The 26,328-nt window shown below is 35.8% G+C and overlaps 1 protein-coding gene and 1 non-coding gene across 4 annotated transcripts; both read left to right on the top strand.

Annotated features, from left to right (window-relative positions):
- TRNAP-UGG lies at positions 1,521-1,592 on the top strand. The gene has a single exon. It is a non-coding gene; the product is annotated as a tRNA-Pro (tRNA).
- Positions 2,195-25,622, top strand: LOC109831770. 3 transcript variants are annotated; one of them, XM_020399180.1, is made up of 11 exons: positions 2,195-2,294; positions 2,364-2,552; positions 20,616-20,651; positions 20,818-20,937; positions 21,027-21,146; positions 21,235-23,492; positions 23,564-23,833; positions 23,948-24,028; positions 24,917-25,028; positions 25,107-25,173; positions 25,250-25,622. In XM_020399180.1, the coding sequence occupies exons 1-11, from the start codon at positions 2,231-2,233 to the stop codon at positions 25,347-25,349; spliced, it is 3,417 nt and encodes a 1,138-aa protein (XP_020254769.1). In that variant the 5' UTR covers positions 2,195-2,230; the 3' UTR covers positions 25,350-25,622. The 3 variants fall into 3 exon arrangements, with proteins under 3 accessions (XP_020254769.1, XP_020254768.1, XP_020254770.1); XM_020399179.1 differs by having other exon boundaries at positions 20,616-20,672; XM_020399181.1 differs by lacking the exon at positions 20,616-20,651.

The following is a 26,328-nucleotide window of genomic DNA, read 5'->3' as shown; positions in this document are numbered from 1 at the left end:
TAAACTACTCTGAAAGGTACACAAGTCATTTAAACACACAAAGTAATGTAATGGCACATAAAGCCATGTAAGTGCATGCACAAATAATGCTATGCGTCGTATCCTTATTTCTATATTTATCTAATAATTATCATGAGATCAAATCTATTCATAGTTAGAAATTCTAACTATAATAAAATATTTGGTTATACTAATCAGTTCATGACTATCTATAATTGAAAATTCTAATATTCACAAAGATCCTCCTATCAACGGGGCATTTATCTGGGCGGAGTTTGTAAATTTTGCACAAAACATCCCAAACTTCCAGATTTTCCGAATGGACCTCTCTACCTTATAAGTCCACAAATATATTTAAGTTCTCAATCTTATCCAATGCTCTCAATCACTTAAAGAACGTATCCATACTCCTCTCATGCATCGCCCCAAACTTATTATAAGTGCAGTTTTGCACTTAAGTCCCTCATACTTTCAGTGTTGCGGTATCACCCCCTATTGACTTCATAAATGCACCGAAATCATCTATATGTCACCTTTAAAAAATAAATTCTAATTGTAATCAAATAGTTGATAATCCTAATTAAAATATAAATTATCCCTCTTAAAAAGTCAAATAATCATTTTCTTAATTCTCTTTATTTTTCTCGTATAAGGAACAATTTTGACATTACTCCTCGAAACATCCGGAAATTATAAATATCTAAAAATATAAAAATTACAAACATCCCTATGAAAATATAAAATTATAAATTAATCCTTGAAAAATCTGAAAACTACTGACAACTCCTTTAAAAATTTAAAAACTACACATTACCCCTCTTGAAAATTCTGGAAACTACAAATAGGTTCCGAAAAAATATGAAAATTACAAATAATACCATTAAAGATCTAAAAATTACAACATCCCCGAAAAATCTAAAATTGCAAAAACCCCTCTGAAAAATCTAAAAGTTGCAAGCAGACCTAAAAAATTTAAAAATTACAAACAACATTAAAAAAAAAATAAATTTTACAAATAGCTCCCTACAGAAATTAGAAAATTACAAACAACCCTTTTTAAATCTAAAAAGTACAAATAACCTCTTTAAAAATCTGATAATTACATGTGAAAATTATAAACAGTCGTTTTTTGGGTTTTTTTACCAAAAGTTATTGGGGATTAATTGACAAAAACTAAAAACTTACTGAGTAGCTTTTACCAAAATCTATTAGGCTATTTTGGTCATTCGACCATACATGAACCAATAGTGGTAATTTGATAATTTTCTGCCAAACGTTTTTGGAGGTTTAGTGAGAGTTTCAAAGGTAATGAGGGTTAAAGATGATATCAAAGCAATCCGTGTTCGTACCCCACTAGCCACAAATCTCATGCAGATTTTAAAAATATGTTAGGATTCAAGATGACGATCCTCAATTCCCACCCCAATTTTAGAGTTTTAATATAGACGTGAGGAGTTTAGGAATTTGGAAAGTATATTTAGAAGAAACTATAATTAAAGTAGATAAACTTTTAACAACAAGGGCATTTGGTCTAGTGGTATGATTCTCGCTTTGGGTGCGAGAGGTCCCGAGTTCGATTCTCGGAATGCCCCCCTCTTTTTCTAAAATTTTACTTTTATTTTTTAAAATTGTTAAATTTGATTAATACGATGCCAATCACGTTTGGATTTCAATCCATTTGGAGAGGAAGGGGAAATAAAAGTGGAGAGCAAAAGAAAATTTCAAAAGGAAAACAACATAATTCTTTTGCACTTATCTTAAGCTTTTTTAAAAACGAGAAAAAGTAATTAGGAAATGCTTTGCACCATAAAGCTAGAAAAAAATTATCTACTACATTAATATCCACTACAACGTAAACTCGAATGAGAACGAAGTTACTTTGATTAACAACGACACACAAAAAATTGACACAGAGGGGGAGGTGTAATATATGTATTTGCAATCTCTGGAAATAACAAGGGATTTGAGAGACAAAATAGCAGTTTCAGTACTTTTGAGGGTGTTGTTTTAAAACTTTAAACAATCAAGGGACCAATATCGAAAATATTTTCTCCTATTCCTCCGAATTCTGAGTCCCACTCCTTTTTTCAAATCTGTTCCTATTCCTAGAATTTCACCTTCCTTCTCCTTTTCCCTCCAATTTCTTCCGAAAAACCTCCGCTCTATAAATCTCTCCCCTCCAATTTTTCCCACAAAAAAAAAAACCTAATTTCCCTCTTCTTTACGAATCATGCCCCCCTCCTCCGAAGAAACCCAACCCTCAAACGACGACGGCGACTCCCTCTCAAAATCAGGTAATATCTCCTCTTTCAACCCTCGACAACTCCAGTTTTACAAATCCCCTCCTCTTTTTTTCCTTTCAGGAGACGCCATCGGCATGTATCGTGACGAAACCCTAGCGGATTCGATTCTTTACGGGGAGACGCAGGCTGTAGATGGCGATGGAGATGATGAGGTTGAGACTCAGGTTGTCGGCGGGGATGGTGATGATAGGGTTTTGGGAGATGGGGCTGATTCTGTTGCTTCAACTTATGATGAGGGGAGAAGTAAAGGTTAGATTTTTGACTTAGTAATTTGGTACTTGTTGATTTGGTGAACTCAATGATGTGTTTTTAGAGCATTTTTTTTTGTTGAAAATATCACTTCTTTTCTGTTGAAAATATCAGTTCTTTACACAATAACAAATATTATCGCAAATTTCATCAATTTATTTCAACTCATTTAGAAAGCTATCTATAATTTTTATTGTTTAAAGAATTGTGTGTAATTTTATAAGTTAACTTACAAATAGGAACGATTGGAGGGGTATATACCGATCTTTAGGGTTAGTTTTCCTCAATGCAAAATTATGGGGTAACGCCATATAGAGGTTAAATACAAAAAAAAGTATTTTTGAGTTTTGTTGAAATTTTCAAACTTGCTGGGGATTTAGTGAGAGTTACAAATATTTATTGAGTTTAGTGCTAAATGCCCAATGTTGTGGTAGTTCTATTGAAATTTACCCTTTAAAAAATTAAGTAGAATCATATGAAAATGATATATATATATATATAGGAAAAAATGTGTCCATGCCCCAAAATGAGAAAGTTCATGTGATCTGCCTCATTGTATTTTGGCTCATGTGATTCAGCCCCAAAAAGTACCATTTAATATTTCAAGGCTCCTCCACGTCAGCAGTATAAAAAAAGAGATTGTATTTTAAAAAAACCCGAAATTACCCCTCTACTTATCTTCCCTAGACGTCTGGTCCACAAAATACATGGAAAGTCACGCCCATTAATGCGATCTGATGGAAAACATAGAGGGAAATTTCCCGCCCTTTTTTGAACTCTATCATGAGCAATAACTCATGTTAGTTCTAAGTTATTGGTCTAGTGGTAAACCTTATTTTATATTAGTTCTAACTTATTTTATGTTAGTTCTAACTTAGTTCTAATTCATGTTAGAGCTAACTTTAAGTAGAACTAATATGTTTATACCATGTTATAGTGGCTATGTTAGTTCTAGTTAAGCTCATGTTAGTTCTGGTGGTTCTCGTGTTAGTTCTAGCTGATTTCATGTTAGTTCTAACTGATTTCATATTAGTTCTACTTCCAGCTAGTGTTGGTTCTAATATAAGCGTTAGTTCTAGAAGCTATATTAGTTCTAGTTGAGCTCCTGTTAGAACTGACACGATGCCTGTTAGAATTGATACTGGAGAAGTTAGAACTAACACATCATCAAGTAGAACTAACATGACGTTTAGACCTAACAATTACGCTAGAACTAACGACTTAAATAAATTAGAACTAACACGATACCAGTTAGAACTAACACTGGAGAAGCTAGAACTAACACATCATTAAGTAGAACTAACATGGCGTTTAGACCCAACAATTACGTAGAACTAATGACTTAAATAAATTATAACTAATACGATATCTGTTAGAACTAACACTAGAACTAACGCATTAAATAAATTAGAACTAACACGAGCTGGTAAAAATTAGAACTAACCACATTAGTTCTAATTTATACAAAGTTAGTTCTATTTTATAACAAGTTAGTTCTATTTATACCACGTTATAGTTCTATTTTATACCACGTTATGGTTCTATTTTATACCACATTATATCTAATTTATACCAAGTTAGTTCTATTTTATACGAAGTTAGTTCTAATTTTATACCACGTTAGTTCTAATTTTATACCACGTTAGTTCTAATTTATACCAAGTTAGTTCTAATTTATACAAGTTAGTTCTATTTTATAACAAGTTATCTCTAAATTATACCATGTTATTCTGTAGCGTGTTAGCTCTAAATTATACCATGTTAGTTCTATTCTGTAGCGTGTTAGTTCTAATCTACACCATGTTAGTTCTATCCTGTAGCGTGTTAGTTCAAATCTACACCATGTTAGTTCTATTCTGTAGCGTGTTAGTTCTAATCTACACCGTATTAGTTCTATTCTGTAGCGTGTTAGTTCTAATCTACACCATGTTAGTTCTATTCTGTAGCGTGTTAGTTCTAATCTACACCATGTTAGTTTTATTCTGTAGCGTGTTAGTTCTGTCGCAGTTAATGTCAGTTCTAGTGTATGCCACGTTACTTCTAATTTATACCAAGTTAGTTATAATTTATAGCAAGTTAGTTCTATTTTATACCACGTTATAGTGTTATTTTATAACAAGTTAGTTCTAAATTATACCACGTTAGTTTTATTTTATACAACGTTATATCTAATTTATACCAAGTTTGTTCTATCATATAACAAGTTAGTTCTAATTTTAACCACATTAGTTCTAATTTATCCCAAGTTAGTTCTAATATACCAAGTTAGTTCTATTTTATAACAAGTTAGTTCTAATTATACCAACTTAGTTCTATTTTATAACAAGTTAGTTCTAATTTATACCAAGTTAGTTCTATCTTATAACAAGTTAGTTGTTCTATTTTATAACAAGTTAGTTCTAATTTATACCAAGTTAGTTCTATCTTATAACAAGTTAGTTCTAATTTTAACCACATTAGTTCTAATTTATCCCAAGTTAGTTCTAATTTATACCAAGTTAGTTCTATCTTATAACAAGTTAGTTCTAATTTTAACCACATTAGTTCTAATTTATTCCAAGTTAGTTCTAATTTATACCAAGTTAGTTCTATTTTATAACAAGTTAGTTCTAATTTTAACCAATATTTACGTTAGAACTAACGCATTAAATAAATTAGAACTAACACGAGCTGGTAAAAATTAGAACTAACACGAGCTGGTAAAAATTAGAACTAACATGAGCTTCGATAGAACAAACATGAGTTCTCTAGTTATTTATGCCCTTTTTTAAACTCTATCATGAGCTAACTCATGTTAGTTCTAACTTATTTTATGTTAGTTCTAATGACAAGTAAGAGCTAACTTTTAGTGGAACTAACATTAACACTTTGGCTACTTGGTCAAGTGGTAAAGCTTGGGAATTTGGAGAGGAGGTCAGGAGTTCAAACCCTTGCAACTACAATATATATCTAAAGGTCTTTGATTGGGCCTTGGGACTCTTGGGCTCTTTGTTAGTTCTAACTAATTTTATGTTGGTTCTAACTTGCTCTTTGTTAGTTCTAACCCACTTAAAGTTAATTCTAACTTGCTCTCTGTTAGTTCTAACTTGCTCTTTGTTAGTTCTAACTCACTTAAAGTTATTTCTAACATGCTCTTTGTTAATTCTAACTTGCTCTTTGTTAGTTCTAACTCACTTCATGTTAGTTCTAGTTCTAATTCATGTTAGTTTTAACTCGTTCTTTGTCTAACCCACTGCATGTTAGTTCTAGTTCTAATTCATGTTAGTTCTAACCCACTGCATGTTAGTTCTAGTTCTAATTCATGTTAGTTTTAGGCTCTTGTGCTCTTTGTTAGTTCTAACTCATTTTATGTTGATTGTAACTCACTTCATGTTAGTTTTAGTTCTAATTCATGTAGTTACTTTCACCAACATAAAATCTATAGACAATTGGGAGTACACAAGCTCATACCTGATGTAGTTACTTTCACCATCATTCTCAAGGGAATGGCTGTGCAAGAATGTTGAAGGAAGCAGCAATAATTTTCTTTCAAATACTAAAAAGGGGATTTATGCCAGATGCCGTAGCATACTGTAGTTTGGTCGATTGCTTGTGCAAGCATGGCAATCTAATTGCTGGGTTTAAACATTAAGAATGATTCTTAAAAATGGTGTTCATCCTGATATTGTTGTTTATAATGTTCTCATAAAGAAGGTAGAACGGACAGAACTAACATGGCAGCGAACATAACTAACGTAAGAGATAACAGAACTACCATGAAAACGGGTAGAACTAACGTAAGAGATGACAGAACTAACATGAAAGCTGGTAGAACTAACAGTCCAGTCCTCAGAACTAACAGTCCAGTCTTTAGAACTAACAGTTCAGCTCTTAGAACTAACATTCCAACCCTTAGAACTAACAGTTCAGCCCTTAGAACTAACATTCATAGTTCTAATTTTCCTTGTCCCCCTCTTTCAAATTCACAGGTTCTTAGATTCTTTAGTCGACTTTTAATCATATTATCTTCAATTTTTAGCTAAATGTCGATATGCCTGAAGATTCAATGTGAGCTTTTGAAAATTTCTGCTGCTAATCTCTTATACAGAACTCTGTCAATCACCAAATCACACAAGAAAAAAGCATTAAAGGAAAACCCAAACCGTTGTTCAAGAATCCAAGGAGACCCCATTTCAATTAAATGAAAGAGAAAAACTACAAAAACCCAATATTGATTCCCTTCATAAATTACAAGAAAACAAGAGCACTATCTTGATTAAAATATTGATTTGGCTAAAGATATTCCGTGATTTGGCTAAAGATATTCCGTAATTTAGAAAGGGGGGAACAACGATGCATCAGACCAAAGCTCTGGGCTTCGTCAGCTCGCGGGTCCTACCGGACCATGTTCCGTGTTTGTCGTTGAACCTGCGTTCACGAGCTGTTTCTAAGATGACTCCCCGACCTCCGACTCCATGACCACTGTCCTCGCCCTCGCCTTCCACGACCTCCCCAGGGTCTGATCATTTTCAGTGGTCATGACGGAAGTGAGAGAGAAGGAGAAGTTGAGAGATAGAGGAGAAAGAGAGTCATTTTCAGTGGTCATGACGGAAGTGAGAGAGAAGGAGAAGTTGAGAGATAGAGGAGAAAGAGAGAGAGAGAGAGAGAGAGAGAGAGAGAGATGGGATGTGGTTAAAGGGATGGGTGCAGTCACCAAGCTCAATCAAATCAAATGGTAAATTTGTAACTTTTGTTGGGCTTTTCTCAAGATCCGATACTTTGGGGCCTTAACATAAATACAATGTGTATTTGGGGCTTATACACGTGGGTCAGAATACAAGGGGGCGTGTCCACATGAACTTTCTACTTTTGGTGGCCTCGGACAACATTTTTCCCATATAATATTATATAATATATATATATATATATATATATATATATATATATACTATATATATTATCATATATATATATTATATATATAATTAAATATGGTTCACATGTGGATTTTTCACGAACGTAAATGAAAGGCCTATGCGGAATACCATCGATATTCTGATTTAAATGCATGGATATGGGGTATATCTGGTTAAAAAATTGATCGGTGGATATATATTTATAATAGAAATAAGCAACTTGCTATCCCGTAGCCTCCGCGCGCACACACATGGAGCGAACCAAACCCAGCATTGATATATAAGGTATTGCAACCAACCAGATGAAGACCAGGCAACACGCGAGAAATGAGCGAGTACCAGACGAGACGACACCCCTTGTGTCGACACGAAAGGCGGTTTTAGTCGACACGTCCTATGGTGTCAGTCGACACACTCTGACGACACCAAACCAGACGAGACGAGACGAGACGAGTCCAGACGAGACGACACCCTTTGAGTCGACACGAAAGGCGGTCTTAGTCGACACACCCTACGGTGTCAGTCGACACCGCCTTGTGATTCTTTCCTATTGTATGATATTATGTTGATATCTCGACAACTCACTTACCCCTTTTAGTTCCAACAATTATGTAACTAATTAGGTAGTTTTAGATTTTATGTAACTAATTGATTCTCTTGTAATCCTATAAATATCTCCTAATATCAATGAAAAATGTTATGCTAATTTATGGATGGATTGATGGGAAGTGTTGATGAGTTGAAGGTTTTGGGTTAGATTTTCTGGGTTGGGGATGATAGTGATTTGAGAATCAATCGTCATAGTGAAGACTATGGCTAGGGTTTGCAAAGGAGTGGTGGGAGGAGGTCTAGAATGGCTCTGATACTATGTAAGAGTATTAAAATTGCTGAATATTGGCATAGCCTTTTTTATTGATATTAGGAGATATTTTTATAGGATTACAAGAGAATCAATTAGTTACATAAAATCTAAAGCTACCTAATTAGTTACATAATTGTTGGAACTAAAAGGGGTAAGTGAGCAGTCGAGATATCAACAAAATATCATACAATAGGAAAAAAAATCACAGGACTGTGTCGACTGACACCGCAGGACATGTCGACTAAGACCGCCTTTCGTGTCGACTCAAAGGGTGTCGTCTCGTATGGACTTGTTTCGTCTCGTCTGGTTTGGTGTCGTCAAAGCGTGTCGATTAACACCGTAGGACGTGTCGACCAAGGTTTTAAATGTCGACCGACATATTGGTTTGAGGGTTTGACCGACACGACATGGACGTTTTCACAAGGTTTTAAATGTCGACCGACATATTGGTTTGAGGGTTTGACCGACACGACATGGACGTTTTCAACTCGTATGTCAGTTTTCAGGACCAAATCGGAAATACCAGGGTCATATCAGCCTATTTTTTAGCTTTGAAAAATCGACCGATATGGTACTTTTTTAAGATTTGTTTTTTGTTATCGGGTTTGGGTTTAGTGATAAATACCCAAACCCGTTTGACCCGTTCTCATGTTTAAGGGTTTCTTATGAACCCGATAGAAAGAATTTATGAACCCAAATCCATATATTATTTACTTTTTTATATGTTTAGTCTATAGAATTTATAAAGTATGCTTATATTGAATTTATGAATGCTTAGATTACATTTAGGACATGATATTATACATATGCGCACTACCCGATATGATATTCCGATATTTAGTCAATGTCCACCGATATATCCCCGATTTTCGCTATCCGACATGGATTTCAGCCATCCGACATGAACCCGACATCCGATATTTAAAACCTTGGTGTCGACTAAGACCGCCTTTCGTGTTGACACAAGGGGTGTCGTCTCGTTTGGTCTCGTCAGAGCGTGTCGACTGACACCGTAGGGTGTGTAGACTAAGACCACCTTTCGTGTCGACACAAGGGGTGTCGTGTCGTCTGGTCTCGTCTGGTTGCAATTCCTTAATATTGATTTCTTCAATCTATTCATTTGATACGTGGTAAGTAAGGCGAACGAAGCGCGATTGCACAACTCAACAGGGTTCCTGTGACTGCCTATGAGCTATCGAGACACTGGGAATGTGTATCTCTTATAGTGCCCTATCAGTCCCAAGGGTAGGTTCTTACGTGTTACTTACCCGTTCGCCATTGGAAACACCACTTCCCGTCCAACTTGCATGTTTTAAGCATGCCATTAGTATTCATCTTGAGCCAGGATCGAAATCTCATGCTCTGTTCTAGTAGCGGAAGCCAAGCCAGGGACCTTAGTGCTGGTGTCTGCTCAGCGAGACTCTCACCTGAACCAGAAATCTCGTATGTAAGTAGTTGAGACCAATGTCGTTCCAGTATCCACCCAAAACAAGAGTGAAAAAGAACGTCGGATGCCCTCTCGTGTGATTGATTGATAGGCAGTTTCATTAGTGGACTTAGATCCCCTCCCGATCAGTTGTTGAGCAATCGAATCGTAATGAAAACACATCTTTGAAGGCAGGGACTGGGGACATGAATCTTGTAATTACATTTGATTCTATTATAGGTCTGTTATATCCTTCTTAATTGCTTCCAGCCAGGTTTGTTTGGGTCTATTGTAGTTTTCTTTTTTGGAAAAGTATAATTTTATCACTTTCCCTAACTGGCGCAAATAGTGGCACAAGTCGTACATCTCATTCTCTAAAAAGATATCCTATTTCCACCCTCACAATTACAATTGTACCACGCTCCTCTCTTTTTCTTCATGGGATGGGATGGATATGGATTCTAACGGGAATCAGGGAAGCACTGTCCTGCTTGATGGTGATGAATTGATTGAGACTCAGGTTGTTGATGATGATGAGGGAATTACCGGGAGTGAGCTTTATGGTGATGAGAATGGTGCTAGAGTTTTGAGAGATGGGGTTGATTTTGTTGCTTTAATGGATAATGAGGGCAGAAGTAATGTTTAGTTTTTGATTTAATAATTTGGCTCTTGTTGATTTAATGAACTAAATAAGTTTTTTAAGAAATATTTTGTTAAACAGATCATTTTTTTAGTTTGTATAATACGGAAACTAGCTTTTTATGGACATAACATTACAATGTTGTTGCACTTATAATATGGTAAGATCATGATGTTGACAAGATGGAAAGTTTTACGTACATAAATAAATGCCACTTGACACAGTCATGCAGCCAGTGACGACTATAGAAGTGTAATAGTATAAATTAGAGACATCAAATTTTTTTTCCTTAATGGGATTGGCTAATTTGAGGAGAGATGAAAATTCATTGTTAATAATGTTGTAACCGTTTAATTGTATTGTTGGCTTTTGATAGGATTTGGCATCTAATGAGTCAATGCTTAGCATTAAGCAATACCAGGCTATATTTGTTCTTTCTTCCAAACTCACCTGCTCTAAAATTTCGAGTGTGTAACAGCTAAAGTCCTTGCTTTAACTGGAAAAATCTTAGACTATTGTTGTGTCAAAAAATGCTTAAATATTGCAGCAATCTGTTTATAAATAAGTGAGAATTCGGATCGATCGCACAAGTGAAGGGAGTAGTCCATGACTGTATGTGATTTATGTTAACCTTATGTTGTAATTAAGAACCCTGATTAATTCAAAGAGGAGATTAAGGGCTTGTTTGGATTGAGGGGAATGAGGGTGAAGGAAAGTTAGGGGAACCATTCACCTCCATTCACCTTGTTTGGGAACATTTAGGAAGGGAAGTTATTCACCCTAGTTCCATTTGGTTCACCCCCTAATAGTATAGAATTTGTTACCCCCCAAATTGTGGTGTAACCAAGGGGAAGGGAACTCCCCTCCCTTCCCTTCCATTCTCTCACCTAGTTTCCCTTAACTTCCCTTCACCCCCTACAAATCCAAACAGGCCCTAACAAGAAGAATTAGCGGAAGCATACTTGAATCCATGAAGAAATTCTGAATTAGGGTTTGAGATCTTCTAATTTAAAAGGTATCTCCTTTTGTGTTTCTCTAGATGAGGATTAAGAAAACAGAGAACGCCACCCTTACATTAGGGACCATAACCCCTTTATATAAATATTGTTATTTTCTAATTTGTCCCCTCATCAAATTAGACTTGCAATCTGGTATCTACACAATTAGCCCATGATATATTTAAATATCCATTAACCCAATTAATTGATTGATCATTTTATGCAGGTTAACTTTAAAGATAGCATTACACAATAATTTAACAATATGCCCATAATTAGATTTAATCCAACAATCACCCACTTGGGCACCATATGTTTTCTTAAAGTGTGTATAACTTTATGAGCTTAAAAATTGCTATCACAAATAAGGGTATTTTTAAACAATCTCGTCCATTGACTATATATATATATGATCAAAGCGGCCTTCGTCACATTTATCGTGACTAAACCCATCAATGATCACATATACCAATATAGTCAAATGATATACATCAATCATGGATGTGTAGCATAAAAATTACATGCAATGTGATCTGTACATGTCTATTTTTAACTGGTCCTACTTTAAACTTTAATGAGGTCAATTCTAAACATACTATAACAGAGTGCCTAAACTGAATACTTTATTCTGATCAGACAAAAACCAAATATAAAGCACCAAAAAGTACCAACTCCCACTAAATCATGATATCCTTAAATAATACCATACCCACATGAGCAATGTGCTCATGAAAGACCTTGGGTGACAATCTTTTTGTAAGAAGATCTGCTATCATGGAGTTTGTCCTAATGTGCTCTATGGATATCTGTCCACTATGCACCCTTTTTTCACAACTAGGAACTTAATATCAATGTGCTTTGACTTAGATGAGCTCTTGTTGTTATTAAAATACATCACTGCTGATTTATTGTCGCAAAATAACTTAAGTGGTTTTTCAATATTTTCCAAAATGCGTAGTCCAGTGACAAAATTTCGTAACCATATTCCATAATTAGATACCTCATAGTTAGCTACAAACTCTGTTGCCATAGTGGAGAAAGCTACAAGTGTCTGTTTGACACTTTTCCATGATATAGCTCCTCCTGATAGCATATAAATGTAGCCTGATATAGACTTTCGACTATTTTGGCATCCAACAAAATTAGAATCAGAGTACCCAATGGCCTCCAACTGTTCTGATTTTCTGTATGTGAGCATATAATCTTTTGTTTTCTGTAGGTATCTCAAAACCCTTTTGACTGCTATCCAATGGTCCATACCAGGGTTGCTTAAGTACATGTCTAACATATCAATAATGTACACAATATCCGGATGTGTACACACCTGAACATACATTAAATTTCCTACAACTGAAGCATAGGGAATCTTTTGTATTTCTTAAATTTTAAGGTTACCTTTAGGGCACTGATTTAGACTGAACTTGTCTCCTTTAGCAACAGGGGTGTCACATGGTCTGCAATCTTGCATGCCAAACATTTTGAGTACTTTATCGATATAGCTCTTTTGTGATAATTCAAGTATATCTCGAGAACGATCTCGATGTATCTGGATTCCTAATATAAAAGAAACGTCCTTAAAATCTTTCATCTCAAAATTCTTTGATAGAAATATCTTGGTTTCATGCAACATGCCTATATCATTAGTGGCAAGCAATATGTCATCGACATACATAATCAGGAAAATATACTTACTTCCCCTAAACTTGTGATATACACAGTCATCAATAATATTCATCTCAAAACCGAACGAGATAATTATTTGTTGAAACTTGTGATACCATTGACGAGGAGTTTGCTTGAGTCCATAAATGCATTTTCTTAATTTGCAAACCACATTCTTTGAGTCTCCTGACACAAAGTTTTCCGGTTACACCATATAGATCATTTTATCAATGTCCCCATTGAGAAACACAGTCTTAACATCTATTTGATGTAACTCAAGATCAAAGTGAGCAACAAATGTCATTATTGTTCTAAAAGAGTTTTTCGATAAAACCAGAGAGAAAGTTGATGTATGATCAATGCATTCCTTTTGAGTATAGCCTTTTGTTACAAGACGTGCTTTATACCTCTCCACATTACCATTTGCATCCCGCTTGGTTTTAAATATCCATTTACAACCAATTGGTTTTGCACCTTTTGGTAATGGAACAAGTTTCCAAACCTTATTATCTTGCATAGATTTGTACTCTTCATTCATAGCATCAATCCACTTTTGAGAGTTAAAACTTTTCATGTCCTGATGGAAGTTGATTGGATCATTTTTCATCATTCCATTATTCTCCTCATGTTCTTGGAGAAATACAATATAATCATCCGGAATAGCATTTCTCCTTCCTCTCATGGATCTCCGTAATGGCACTGGTTCTTGAGCTTGTTGAGTTTATTCTTCTGAAACAGAGAGTTGTTGAACATTGTCTTCTTGAGGTTTCAGATTTATTTCTTGATCAATAATATGTATAAGAACCTGAATATTATCAAAAGTTACAATATGGATTGGATCTGAAGCTAATTCCTCCTCAAAAGCAATGTCTCTAACCTTATTTCTCTCTCCAAACTCAACACTCTCAAAGAATGTTATTGTTCCCGTCTCAAAAATAGTCCTGAGTGTGGAATCATAAAACTTATAGCCCCTAGATTATTCAGAGTAACCAATAATAGCTGCTAATTATTTTGGAGTCCAATTTCTTTTCATTTGGCCTATCGGCCCGGCCTCGGATGGACATCCTCAAATATGTAAGTGATTTAAACTAGGCTTTCGACCAGTCTAAAGTTCATAAGGTGTTTTTACAACTATTTTACTTGATATTATGTTCAGAATGTAAGTTGCTGTCTTTAATGCTTCTCCCCAGAGTGACTCTGATAAAGAAGAATGAGCAATCATACTTCTTACCATATCTGCTTCTCCCCAGAGTGACTCTGATAAAGAAGAATGAGCAATCATACTTCTTACCATATCCTTAAGAGTCCTGTTTCGTCTTTCACAATCATACTTCTTACCATATCCTTAAGAGTCCTGTTTCGTCTTTCAGCTACACCATTCATGCTAGATGACCCTGACATTGTGTACTGTGAGATAATACTGCATTCCTTTAGGTATTTAGCAAATGACCCTGAACGTTGTTCAACTGAACCATCATATCTGTCGTAGTACTCACCACCATGATCAGATCTAACGGTTTTAGTCCTTTTGTTGAGTTGATTCTCAACTTCAGCTTTAAAAGCTTTGAACACGTTTAGAGACTCAGATTTCTTATGAATGAGATATAGGTACCCATAACGTGAATAATCGTCTATGAATGATATAAAATATTATTGATCATTACACGATGCCGTAGGGAATGGTCCACAATATGTATTAATTTTAAGACTTTTGAAGATCTATTGACATCTAATCTCTTAACTTTGGTCTGTTTTCCCTTGATACATTCAATACATATGTCAAAATCTGAAAAATCAAGGGAATCTAAAATGTCATCAGACACAAGACGCTCAACTCTATCTTTTAAGATATGACCCAAGTGCTTATGTCATAATGTCGCTGAATTTTTTTATTTAATTTACATTTAGTACCACGTGATTCCACATACAAGGTTTCATTATAAGAAGCAATTTTATCAAGTAAATATAGGTTTTCATAAGTACTCAAGAAACCAGTTCTCACAACATTTGAATTTAAAGATAAACTAAATTGATTGTTTTCAAATGAACAATAATAACCTGATTTGTCTAATATAGAAACATAATCAAATTCTGTATAAAAGACGGTAGTACAAAAGTATTTTTTAAATCCAAATAGAAACCAATTTCTAATAGCAACCTAAAGTGCCCAATTGCTTTCATGTCTACCGATTGTCCATTGCCCACAAAAATATGTCTTTTACCATCACTTGGCTTTCGATAGCTCAGACAACCCCGCATAGAATCACTTATGTGAGTAGTAGCATCAAAGTCTAACCACCAAGTGTTTCTAGGTATTGAAGCTAAATTAACCTCAAAACAGACCAAAGTAAGGACACGCCAGACGTGATATTTGGTACAATCCTTCTTTACGTGTCTAACCTTGTTGCAAAAGAAACAACCCTGATTATTTTTATGTTGTTTCTTTTGAACTGGACCCTTAGCAGCTTCATTATTAGTTTTTTTCTTGCTCTTATCCTTAGAGGCCAATGTTACATTAAACGCTAGGCGCTCCTAGGCGCCGGACTTGGCGCCCAGCGCTTAGACGCCTAGGCGGACGCCTAAGCGGTTTCTGGGCGGTTTTTTTCTTTTCTTTTTTTAATTGTGATACTTGAAGAGATATATATATATATACTCAATCAACATTACATAAATACAAAAATACCAACACATATGCTATCCAAACTTATTATTGTTCTATTTTGTAGGTAAAAAACAGCAACTTCATTCGTTATTGCTGCAACTATCACTACAAGGTGAATGCGGTGATCCATGTACAGTTGTAAACTTGTAATCTTTGAACAAATGCAGTTGTAATCTTTGAACAAATGCAGTCCTGTTGGACAAATGTAATCTTTGAAGTTTGAACAAATGCAGTTGTAATCTTTGAACAAATGCAGTTGTAATCTTTGGACAAATGTAATCTTTGAACAATTAAACTTTGAACAACCTTGAACAACAAAAATTACTTATAAACTTAAAATGAACTTAAAATTAAACTTAAACAATTAAACAGCCCCATGATTACATATTTACTTTCTCTTTCAAAATTCTGAGATTTACAGTTTAAACTTAAACAATTAAACTTAATATAATATAAATATATTAAGTTAACATTTAATAAAAGTGGATTAATGTGTGAAAACATCGTTAATGTTGCATGAGAACGAGGTCGGAAGTTGAGCTCGAAGACGAGATCGGAAGCGAAGGACGAAGCCAAGATCGGAAGCGAAGGACGAAGACGAATCGGAAGCCCAGGACGAAGACGAGATCGGACGCCCAGGACGAAGACGAGAGCTCTGAGGTTCTGGCGGCGTCAGGAGAGTTAGATTAGGGTTATTTTTTCTTTGTTTGTATTTTGGGTTTTGGGTTTTGGGTTTGGGTTACGGGTTTTGGGTTTGGATTTTCGTTTTTTTCTATTTAAATTGTGAGGCGGCCCGCTTAGCCTTGGGCGGCCGCCTAGGCGCTTCCAGCGCCTAAACGTGGCCGCTCAGGGCATTTCTGCACGCCCTGAGCACCGCCTCCGCCTAGGCGGGCGCCTAGGCGGCCGCCCAGGCCGTTTTTTAGAACACTGTTAGAGGCACAGGCCAAATGAGCACTTTCAGTCTTATCTTATTTTAACATGTCTTCTTCTTGCACAAAGTATGAAATGAGCTCATTTAGAGTCCATTTTTCCTTTTGGCAGTTATAATTGACCTTAAATTGATTAAATTGTGTAGGAAGAGACAACAGAACCAGATGCACCAGTAACTCATCACATAAATCAAGTTTAAGTATCTTAAGTTTTGAAGCAATATGAGACATTTCCATGATGTACTCCTTGATATTTTCTTTGTCCTTATACTTCATCGAAATCAAGCGAGCTAAAAGCGAGCTTGTTTCTACCTTATCATTTTTAGCAAAACGTTTCTTAATTTCGACAAAAAAATCTTTGGTTTTAGTAAACACTTCGGATTCTATGCCCCTGAAAGCTTCCGGAACGCCACGCTTAATGATCATTAGACTCATACGATTTGAATGCTCCCATTTCTCACTCTTTCTTTGCATCAGGAGTGCTATCCGTAGTGAGAAGTTGGGGTTGTTCAATTCTTAATGTAAGGTCTAGATCCATGTAGCTAAGAACAATTAGAATGTTCTCTTTCCAAACCTTGAAACATGTTCCATTGAGCATGGGAATTGAATTGATGTTAGCAGAAATTATTACAGCAGATGCATTAGCTGAAATAAACAAAAGATATTCACATTATTAACTATAATCAATAATCAATAAAATTTAAATAATGACAAATCTCATCTCAAGATATCTAGCACAACATTAATATCAAGTCTTTGGACAGTAATATTAATTGTAAGTGATACTTTGTTGCAATGATCAAACCCTGATAATAACGCATGTCAAATAATAAAAATATCTTTGGATTTATTCATTATTCACATGTAAACCTTATAATTATCACGCGTTTATCGACGCAGATGTGTATGCAATCTAAATAAATATTAACCTTCCTTTGGACCGATTAAATATTTACACGAAAACATACCTACAGACATCTAACATCCCTCATGAATAATTTACACAAGAGAGGTTACTTTGGTAACATCTTGTTTTAATTAATCATTTAGAATGAGAGACAAACTTAATACCTTATTGTCATATTATTTAAATTAAATAATTAATTAACTACCAATTTAATTCAAATTAAATAATTTTAATTCAAATTAAAAAAGAATTTCCACAGCTTAATAAAGGGCCCATAAGTTTTTCTATTTAATTAAGCTTAAGAAAGGACCATAATTTAATGAGGCCCATCTATTCCTTTATAATAATAGGAGGATCTAAGATTTACTATTTATGTTATAGTAAATGATACAGTAAATCACTGTAGCACATACGGGACTTGTAGCGTTTTAAAATATACATTGTAGCATTATCACTGCAGCACAATCGGGATACCACAACATTTAAAAAATGTTACTGTAGCACTTACAAAATATATTTAAAAACAGAATTACCGTAGTAGTAATAAAAAAATAAGGGCAGTGCTTTGCACGGGATGCACACTAGTAACTTAATTAATAAGAAAAACTTCCATAACTTAATAAATTATTTGTGCAATTCAAATAATCCATACTTTAATTAGTTACAGGCTCAAAATAAAAACTTAAGTGGGCTTCGGCATGCAAGCCTAACAAAACTGACGAAGCTCGCCTTCAGCTTTTAGCCGACGAGGCTTGCTTGCAATTCGGAATTCGAGCTTGCTTGCTACTATACCGAAGAAGCTCGCTTGAATCGAAAACTCAAGCTCGCCTAACTTGTTCTTCGAGCTCGCCTACAGAGTTCCTGACGAGGCTCACCTGAATTGATGTTCGAGCTCGCCTGAATAGATCTTTGAGTTCGCCTGAATAAGGCTCGAGCTCGCCTAAATATGCTTGAGCTCACCTATAACTATGCCGACAAGGTTCGTTTGCTGAGGTAGCCGAAAAGCTCGCCTACAACTGAACTTCGAGCTCGCCTGCTGAGGTCGCCGACGAGGCTCGCCTGAGTTAAACTCACCTGCGGTTCTGCTGACGAAGCTCGCCTGCAACCTAATTGAGGCTTGCCTAAATTCAGGTAACCTCTTGTGCCCTAATTCCTGCACCCCTTAGGGTTTTGTTCTTGATGGCCGCCGCCGCTTAAGCTCCTGCACCCTATGGTTGAAACCCTAGGGTTTCCTGATTGCCACCGCCATTGTCTTTATTTGATAGTGGGACTGCCAGCCACTAGATCGCCGGCGAAGAGACCAGCGACCGACGGCCAAACAATACAATTGCACACAATCTGGATAAAGAATTTGATGCAGATTGAACCAAAAGAGAGTTTGAACAAAAACATGTACGCTACAGTGCAATTGTGCAACAGATCTTAATAAAACAAAATTAAGATCAAAACCCTAATTTCTTCATCTTAAACTTAGATCCCTAAGAATTAATCACGGTGATTCTGATACCACTTGATATCCTTATGTTGATCTTAATCATACAATATAATTAAGAACCATGATTTATTCAAAGAGGAGATTAATGAGATGAATTAGCGGAAACATACATGAATCCATGAAGAAATTCTGAATTAGGGTTTGAGATCTTCTAATCTAAAGGGTATCTCCTTTTGTTTCTCTCTAGATGGGGATTAAGAAAACAGAGAACGTCACCCTTAGATTAGGGATCATAACCCCTTTATATAGATATTGCTATTTTCTAATTTGGCCCCTCATCAAATTAGACTTGCAATCTAATATCTACACAATTAGCCCATGACATATTTAAACACTCATTAACCCAATTAATTGATTGATCATTTTATGCGGGTTAACTTTAAAGGTAGCATTACACAAGAATTTAACATATGTGCTCATAATTAGATTTAATCCAACAATTTATGACTGGGGCACTTGTAGAACTTGCCTTTCTAGCCGCCATAGCATTCTATACAATTAAGAATTCTCACTTGAATTACATTCTCTCTGATTATAAATGTCTATGGCATTATATTGTAATTATGGATATCTACTGATTTTATGAGATGCCAAAAATGAAAGAATGTCATATATTTATATAGGAGACAACATTTTGTGGTAATCACCAAATACAAATCTCTCCGCTGAACCCCTTTCCAAGTTATAATTTCAATGACATAAGGTCATTCTTTGAAAATTTCACGGTTTAGGGTGAAGGCATTGTTTTTTGGTGCCTGATAAACTATTTCTGTAGCCACTAATAGGAGTCTCATGCTCCAACACATCCAGGGGTGCAAGATACATCAATATTGTCTCAAATCCAACTGCAGGAACATGACTATGTACGCATCTTTTTTCACATATATGCATATCTGACTTGTAAAAATAGGTGTAATTATATACATGCACGCGCATATATGGGCACTCATGCGCCTAAACACATGTATGCGGGTACGCGCGCACACACTCACATGCACTCGCCTGCACCTGCTCCCTCGCGCACATGTGCACGCTCACAAACAAAGAAGAAAGAACCTAAGTTCAGTAAAAATAACTACCTTTCATCAAATGGGACATAATACAGGCCCATGCATTATGTCCAGGTTTATCAATTTGTAGGTGTTTGTAGTTTATCAATATGTAGGTGTCAGACACATATGGGCACATGCGTTACGTCTGGGTTTATCAAACAATCCAATCTTTTTGTTGGAGTGTTCTACATATCATGGCTGATAGCTGAGTAGACTTTGTGGTGACGTATCAGTTTACTTTGGAATGTCATTTGCAGATGTTTCAGCAGTTATTTGAAGTCTAAATATTACGTGTTCCTATTGCCCATTGATTTTCAAATTTCCATGGACTTAAAGATCATTAAGGCCCAGAACGAGACATGGCGCACAAAGCTGTTGATTTTGAATTTCGTTGTATATCTTTCCTGTCACTAATATTCATGCTGATTTCTTACGTGATTGCTTTTTTATTGTTGGAATTTTCCATTTGGCCTTTCTTATAGCTTAGGTATTTACTTACATAAATACTTTGCTCTTTACTTATTTTGTTCAACAGAAGACTATGTTTCTTCAGAGGTACTGCAAAATGAAGGTTCTTGCAAGTCCAATAACAGTAATTATACTTGTCAATGATTCTTCTCCTACATTTGCTTTCTGACAACTTGAACTTGGGTTGATTACATCAACCTTGCAAATTTGGCATCATTTTTAATTAAATTCTCTCCTGGTGACATGAAATTCCCGTGCATCTTATCTAGGGTCTGCAAGGAGCTTTGCAGCAGTTCGTACAGCATCCTTACGAGCTTCTGGTCTTGCTGCTGCTCGAAGAAACCCCTCTGAGGCAGACAATGTTGAGTTTAAAGCTTTATCTAATAATGGTGATCGCAATAACAACCAAGATTTGATACCATTTTAAATTACATTTTCTCCCCTACTCAAATGAAAAATTCCTGTGCATCTTATCTAGGGTCTGTGAGAAGCTTTGCATCAGTTTGTACTGCATCATTACGGGCTTCTGGCTTTGTTGCTGCTCAGACAAAGCCCTCTAAGGCAGACAATGTTGAGTTGAAAGCTTTACTTAATAATGGTGAAAGGCGTAAAAACCAAGATTTCATACCATATTTAGATTTCATTTTCTCCCCTACCGACATGAAATTCCTGCGCATCTTTTGTAGGGTCTATGAGGAGCTTTGTAGCAGTTCGTGCAGCTTCATTACGAGCTTCTGGTCGTGCTGCTGCTCAGAGCTCTAAGGCAGCCGATGTTGTGTTGAGTTCTTTATTTAATAATGGTGAAACCCATAACAACCAGGACAATGTTGTAGGTGAAATAGCAAGGGTTCATGAGAGGGGAGCCTCTGAGAAGTGTACAAAGGACTACCATAGGGATGAAATGAACAGAAAAAATAATCAAGTAGTGAAAAAACTTCTCTATGACACGGAATCAGATGAGGAAGAAAGCACAATCATGCCTAACAACAACAATGGACATGTGTATTCACCGAGTTCTTCTGTACCTGATAATATTGCAGGATTAACGTATATTGTGTCCCCAGTACCTGGAGATCTGTCTCAAGCTAATGCATTGGATGTCGTCAATAAGTTTCTTGTGGTTAATGATTTAGGATTGTCTCAAGAATATAAATCCGAGATGAGTACTGATACAGTGAAGTCTCCACCTACATCAAATGCTAAAGGTGTTCGGATCTTGGCTAAAAAAACTGGTCACAAAAGTCCAGTTGGGAAAATTGGAACCTTTGAGTGGATTGACAATCTAGAGGATGAGGGAGGAGGTGATTTTTTCACTAGAAGAAAAGATTTCTTTTTTGGAAGAGTTGAACAGAGATCACTCAGCCTACCACCAATTGTCCCAGATGCCGTCCTTAAAGACCAAGGTGATGAACACAGAAATTATCCGTACCTAACAAATTTTAATCATTTAGGTTCAAGGTTCATGGAACACAGTTCTTTAATGAATGAAAAGGCATTTGTAGCTGAAACAAGAGCAAGGAAGAATCTTTTCAAGGATATAAATGAGCAACCAAACTCAAAATCTTTGGATCAGCAATTGAAGCCAACTGATGTGGATAGAGGTGAAGAGGGTATATGTGAATATTGTCCTGATACTCAAATGGCGGTGGAAGCTATGGAGCCATTAATACATGAAAATTCTTCACAAGCTGCTTCTTCAAGAAAGTTTGCTTCCTCTACACCCAACTTTGAAGGTGTTTCAACACGGTCCAAGAAAAGAAAGATGCTTTATACCAACTCAAAGCTGGAAGTGCATGTTACGTCGAAGGGTAATTCAAAAGAACAAAAAAGTTTGGAGTGCACAACAGAGAAAACTAAATCAAGGAGGGGGAAAAAGGATCTAGAACAAAGTTTAGATACCAAGAGTTTAGCCAATAAAACTAAATGTTCTATATCTATCAAAGGAGAGAAGGCACTGAGACAAATGGATGAAGCTTCTAAAGGGGAGGCTCACAAATGTTCGGAGCCAGGGACATTGAGTAACCAATTGTCATTGAACAATGAACTCATAAAAGGCAGTGTTGGTATTAATTCTACACCTATTGCACTTCGTACTAGGCATTTAAAAGCAGTTAGACTAGCACAAAAGGCTGAAGAAGACATAGCTAGTGATTATAGAGAAGATACAAATGCGATGACAAATGTAAGTATTCATGGTAAAACGAAAAGGAAGCGTTCTGACATTGATTCTGTTCAAAATGCGGAAGTAAAAAATCCAAGCTACTCTAATGCTCAAGATAATGAGCGTCTGGATGAAGTGGTAAAAGATGGTTCTCCTGTAAAAGATGTTTTTGCCCAATCAAAACAGATGATAATGAGGCAAACTGCTCAGGAATTTCCATCACCATTAGATGACAACATACAACATAGGACTAAACAAAGAAATACTAAAACTGCTATCGAAAGCATTTCTGAAACCCTAGATACTGCAAAAAGGAAGAGAAAATCAGTTTGTACGAGCATGGTATCTGGTGTGAGAACAAGGTCATCTTCAAAATCTTCTTCACTTATGCCTAATGTAGAAAATGCTTTGATGAGTTGTTCAAATGAAATGACCAATCCTTGTTCTACTCCACAACTCAAGCGAGTTGTAGGTTTTAATAATCAAGTTGAAGTTGCAGAGGAAAATGCCAAAACTGAAAAATCTACTTGTGAAAATCTTCGGCCAACAACTGTCAAAGATGTAGATGCAGTGTCTCCTGTTTGTGTTGCAGGCAACTATAAAAGAACACCAGGAAATGAAAGTAGACGCCAGTCAGTAATTCCTAAGGAGCTAACGCAATTGGAAGCCAGCATACCATCTCCAAGTCCCATGTTTAATACCAGAAGAAGGAAAGATATGACAAGTGTTCGTGTTTTGTTTAGCCGACATTTGGATGATGATATTGTCAAACAACAAAAAAAGGTAAAGTGCTATTGCAACTCGCATTTACTTATCTCTCTAATTAGGTTACATAATTTGGGTTTTCTTTATAGGTCATGGGATGCTTAAGTGTTCAGCTTGCGACCTCAATTTCAGATGCTACGCATTTTGTAGCAGATAATTTTGTGCGTACGAGGAACATGCTAGAAGCAATGGCTATGGGCAAACTGGTGGTGACACATATGTGGCTTGAGAGCTGCGGGCAAGCTAGCTGTTTTACTGATGAGAAAAAATATATTTTGAGAGATGTTAAGAAGGAAATAGAAATTGGGTTCAGCATGCCTGTTTCATTAGCTCGTGCATTCCAAAATCCACTGTTGCAGGTACTTTATATAATCTTTGTTGCCTATTCAAGTGCTTTGATCATTTGAAAATGCACTATGGTAGTTTCATTTTGAATACAATTTTTTCTTGGTCTAATTTTTTACTGCTTCCAGGGTAGAAGGGTGTATATTACACCAAACATACAACCTAGGAGGGAAGTTATGTCCAAACTTGTTAAGGCAGCTCATGGCCAGGTATTTTGCTGTTCTATTAGCTCTTTAGTTTTTGTTATCTGAAGTTTAGAGGTGAAAGCTTGGTCTATATGACTTGAAAAATATCAATCACTAGACTTTGTCTTGCTTCTCCGCGTTATAGATCTTTGATTTGCTGCACTTCTTTGAATCTAATGCTGGTGTACTATGTTGTTGTTTCGTACCACTAAGCATTTTTCCTGTTTTATTATAGTTGCAGTCTTTTTTATGTTCCTTATATTTTAGCTTATGTAGAAAGAGGCAAGGAACCTATGGTTAGTTCCTGCTCAAAATCTTGTTCTTCTTCATCTTATTAAAAAAAAAAAAAGGGGGGGGGGGGGGGGGGGGGAAGAAGAAATATGTTATGGTTTTAATTAAAAACTTGATAAAAAGTCTAATTCAATGAAACAGGCAAAATCTGGTATCAGAGTAACGATCAATATATTATTCAGAGATTTGAAGGAAAAGTTGTATACTTTATTAGCTTTCCTTTCCTTTGTTTGGGCCCCAAATATACATTCCAGATCTTGTCTATATCAGTTTGATTACTCTTCGGAGATTACCTTACTGTGTAAAGCATTTGCGTCATCATTTAAATACTCAGGAAACCTAATCTTGACTCAGTTAGCCCATTAAAATTAAAAAAAACAATGCAAAATTTTGGGTATTTTCAGTAATATTCTCTAATCAGAGAATAGTAACACAATTATCAAACTTTTCGAGAGGGAGCCAACTTTTTCTTCCTTATATGATTGTACTAGTCTTTGACATTTTTAGAAGTATTTCTATATTTTCACAAATGTTCATCTCGTGTTAAGATCCGTTTTAAGGAACTTGTTTTATCCTTTATGTACATTATAAGTTATAAGTTTGATCTTTCTAAAATTGCAGCCAATTGAGCGAATTGGGAGATCCATGATGAAGGATGACAAAATACCTGATGATCTTTTGGTTCTTTCTTGTGAAGAAGATTATTCCACTTGCATTCCTTTTCTTGAGAAAGGTAAAGATTCTTCTTCATCTGAATTCAAATCTTTAAAGAAAAACGTTGCTCATTATATTGTGATATTGGCTATTTCAGGAGCTGAGATTTTCAGGTCAGAGCTTCTACTGAATGGTATAGTTATACAAAAGCTAGAGTTTCAGAGGTTAGTACTACAAACTCGAATTTGATCAGAATCCATTTACAAAAACTCTTAGAATCTTTTTTTCAATTATTTACAGGCATAGACTTTTCTTGGATCATGTTAAAAAGACTCGTTCTACGATATGGTTAAGACGAGCAACTGGCAATGAATTCCTTCCTGTATCTAAATGCGCATAAATTTTTTTTTTTTTCCGCTCTTGTATATATGAGGGTTCCTCAGGAAATTAAAAGGACAAAGTTAATGGTTTCGTGTAACGATGACTCAAAGTATTTGAGCTATATTTAACTTGGTAACTTTGTAATAAGTCAATGGTGATGAGTACGAGGGTCTTAGTTATGTAATAATGTGCTAAGAGTTTAGCTAGCAAATTTAATTGTGTGAGTTTAGCAATTGTTATGCTTATTAGAATGCTTATTATGGAAAGTTAATGGTAAAATGCAGACAATCTTGGTGTGTTCAAAGTTCCATGCATGGGATATATTGTTTTTACCAAATTGTCACCATCTTCTTGTAGAAAATGCATCTGCAATAGTATGTCACTCTCTTTTATTCTTTTATCACCTCAGCCGATGGTCTCTAAAATTTCAAGTACTAAGGTTGATGCCAAGATCAACAGCACAAAATTTTACCTACAAAAACACAGCTGAGTTACGTTCAAGTTCCATTTGATCTTGGTCACTCTCTAGAGGGATGAGTAAGAATTCTACTAATAAGAGCAACACTTGAATGCAATCCATTTCCGAAACATTCTGCTAAGAATTCTGATATGAATGTCAATATCAGCTCAATATCTCATAGGCGCTCAATTAAGACCAACGTTTACATCGTTCCAGTAAGCAGAGGGTACAAGAAAATTTGAGAAGAGCAGTGTCAAAAAGAAATTACCTACTTTTTTGAAGACGTAAGACTTCGATCGTCCAGAGTCAGTGAAACTTTCTGCTTCTGCAGCGTGCCATCGGAGCTCTCAAGCAACCAGACGTCGACCTTTGTTTTCGCTATGCGTTGCGTCGATAACAGGCCGCTGATCTGATTCAGATAAAACTTCCATTCGTCATCCGGAGAATGCTGCGAGGAGTATCTTGAACCAGGCGTCGGGAGAACCGAACGTTCGTCGACTTTCCTGAGATCAAACCGAGCCATGCCCTCAGTGTTATC

Source organism: Asparagus officinalis, chromosome 2 (assembly GCF_001876935.1).
Source record: "Asparagus officinalis chromosome 2, Aspof.V1, whole genome shotgun sequence".
NCBI lineage: Eukaryota > Viridiplantae > Streptophyta > Magnoliopsida > Asparagales > Asparagaceae > Asparagus > Asparagus officinalis.
This window is presented reverse-complemented; position numbering and strand designations above follow the sequence as displayed.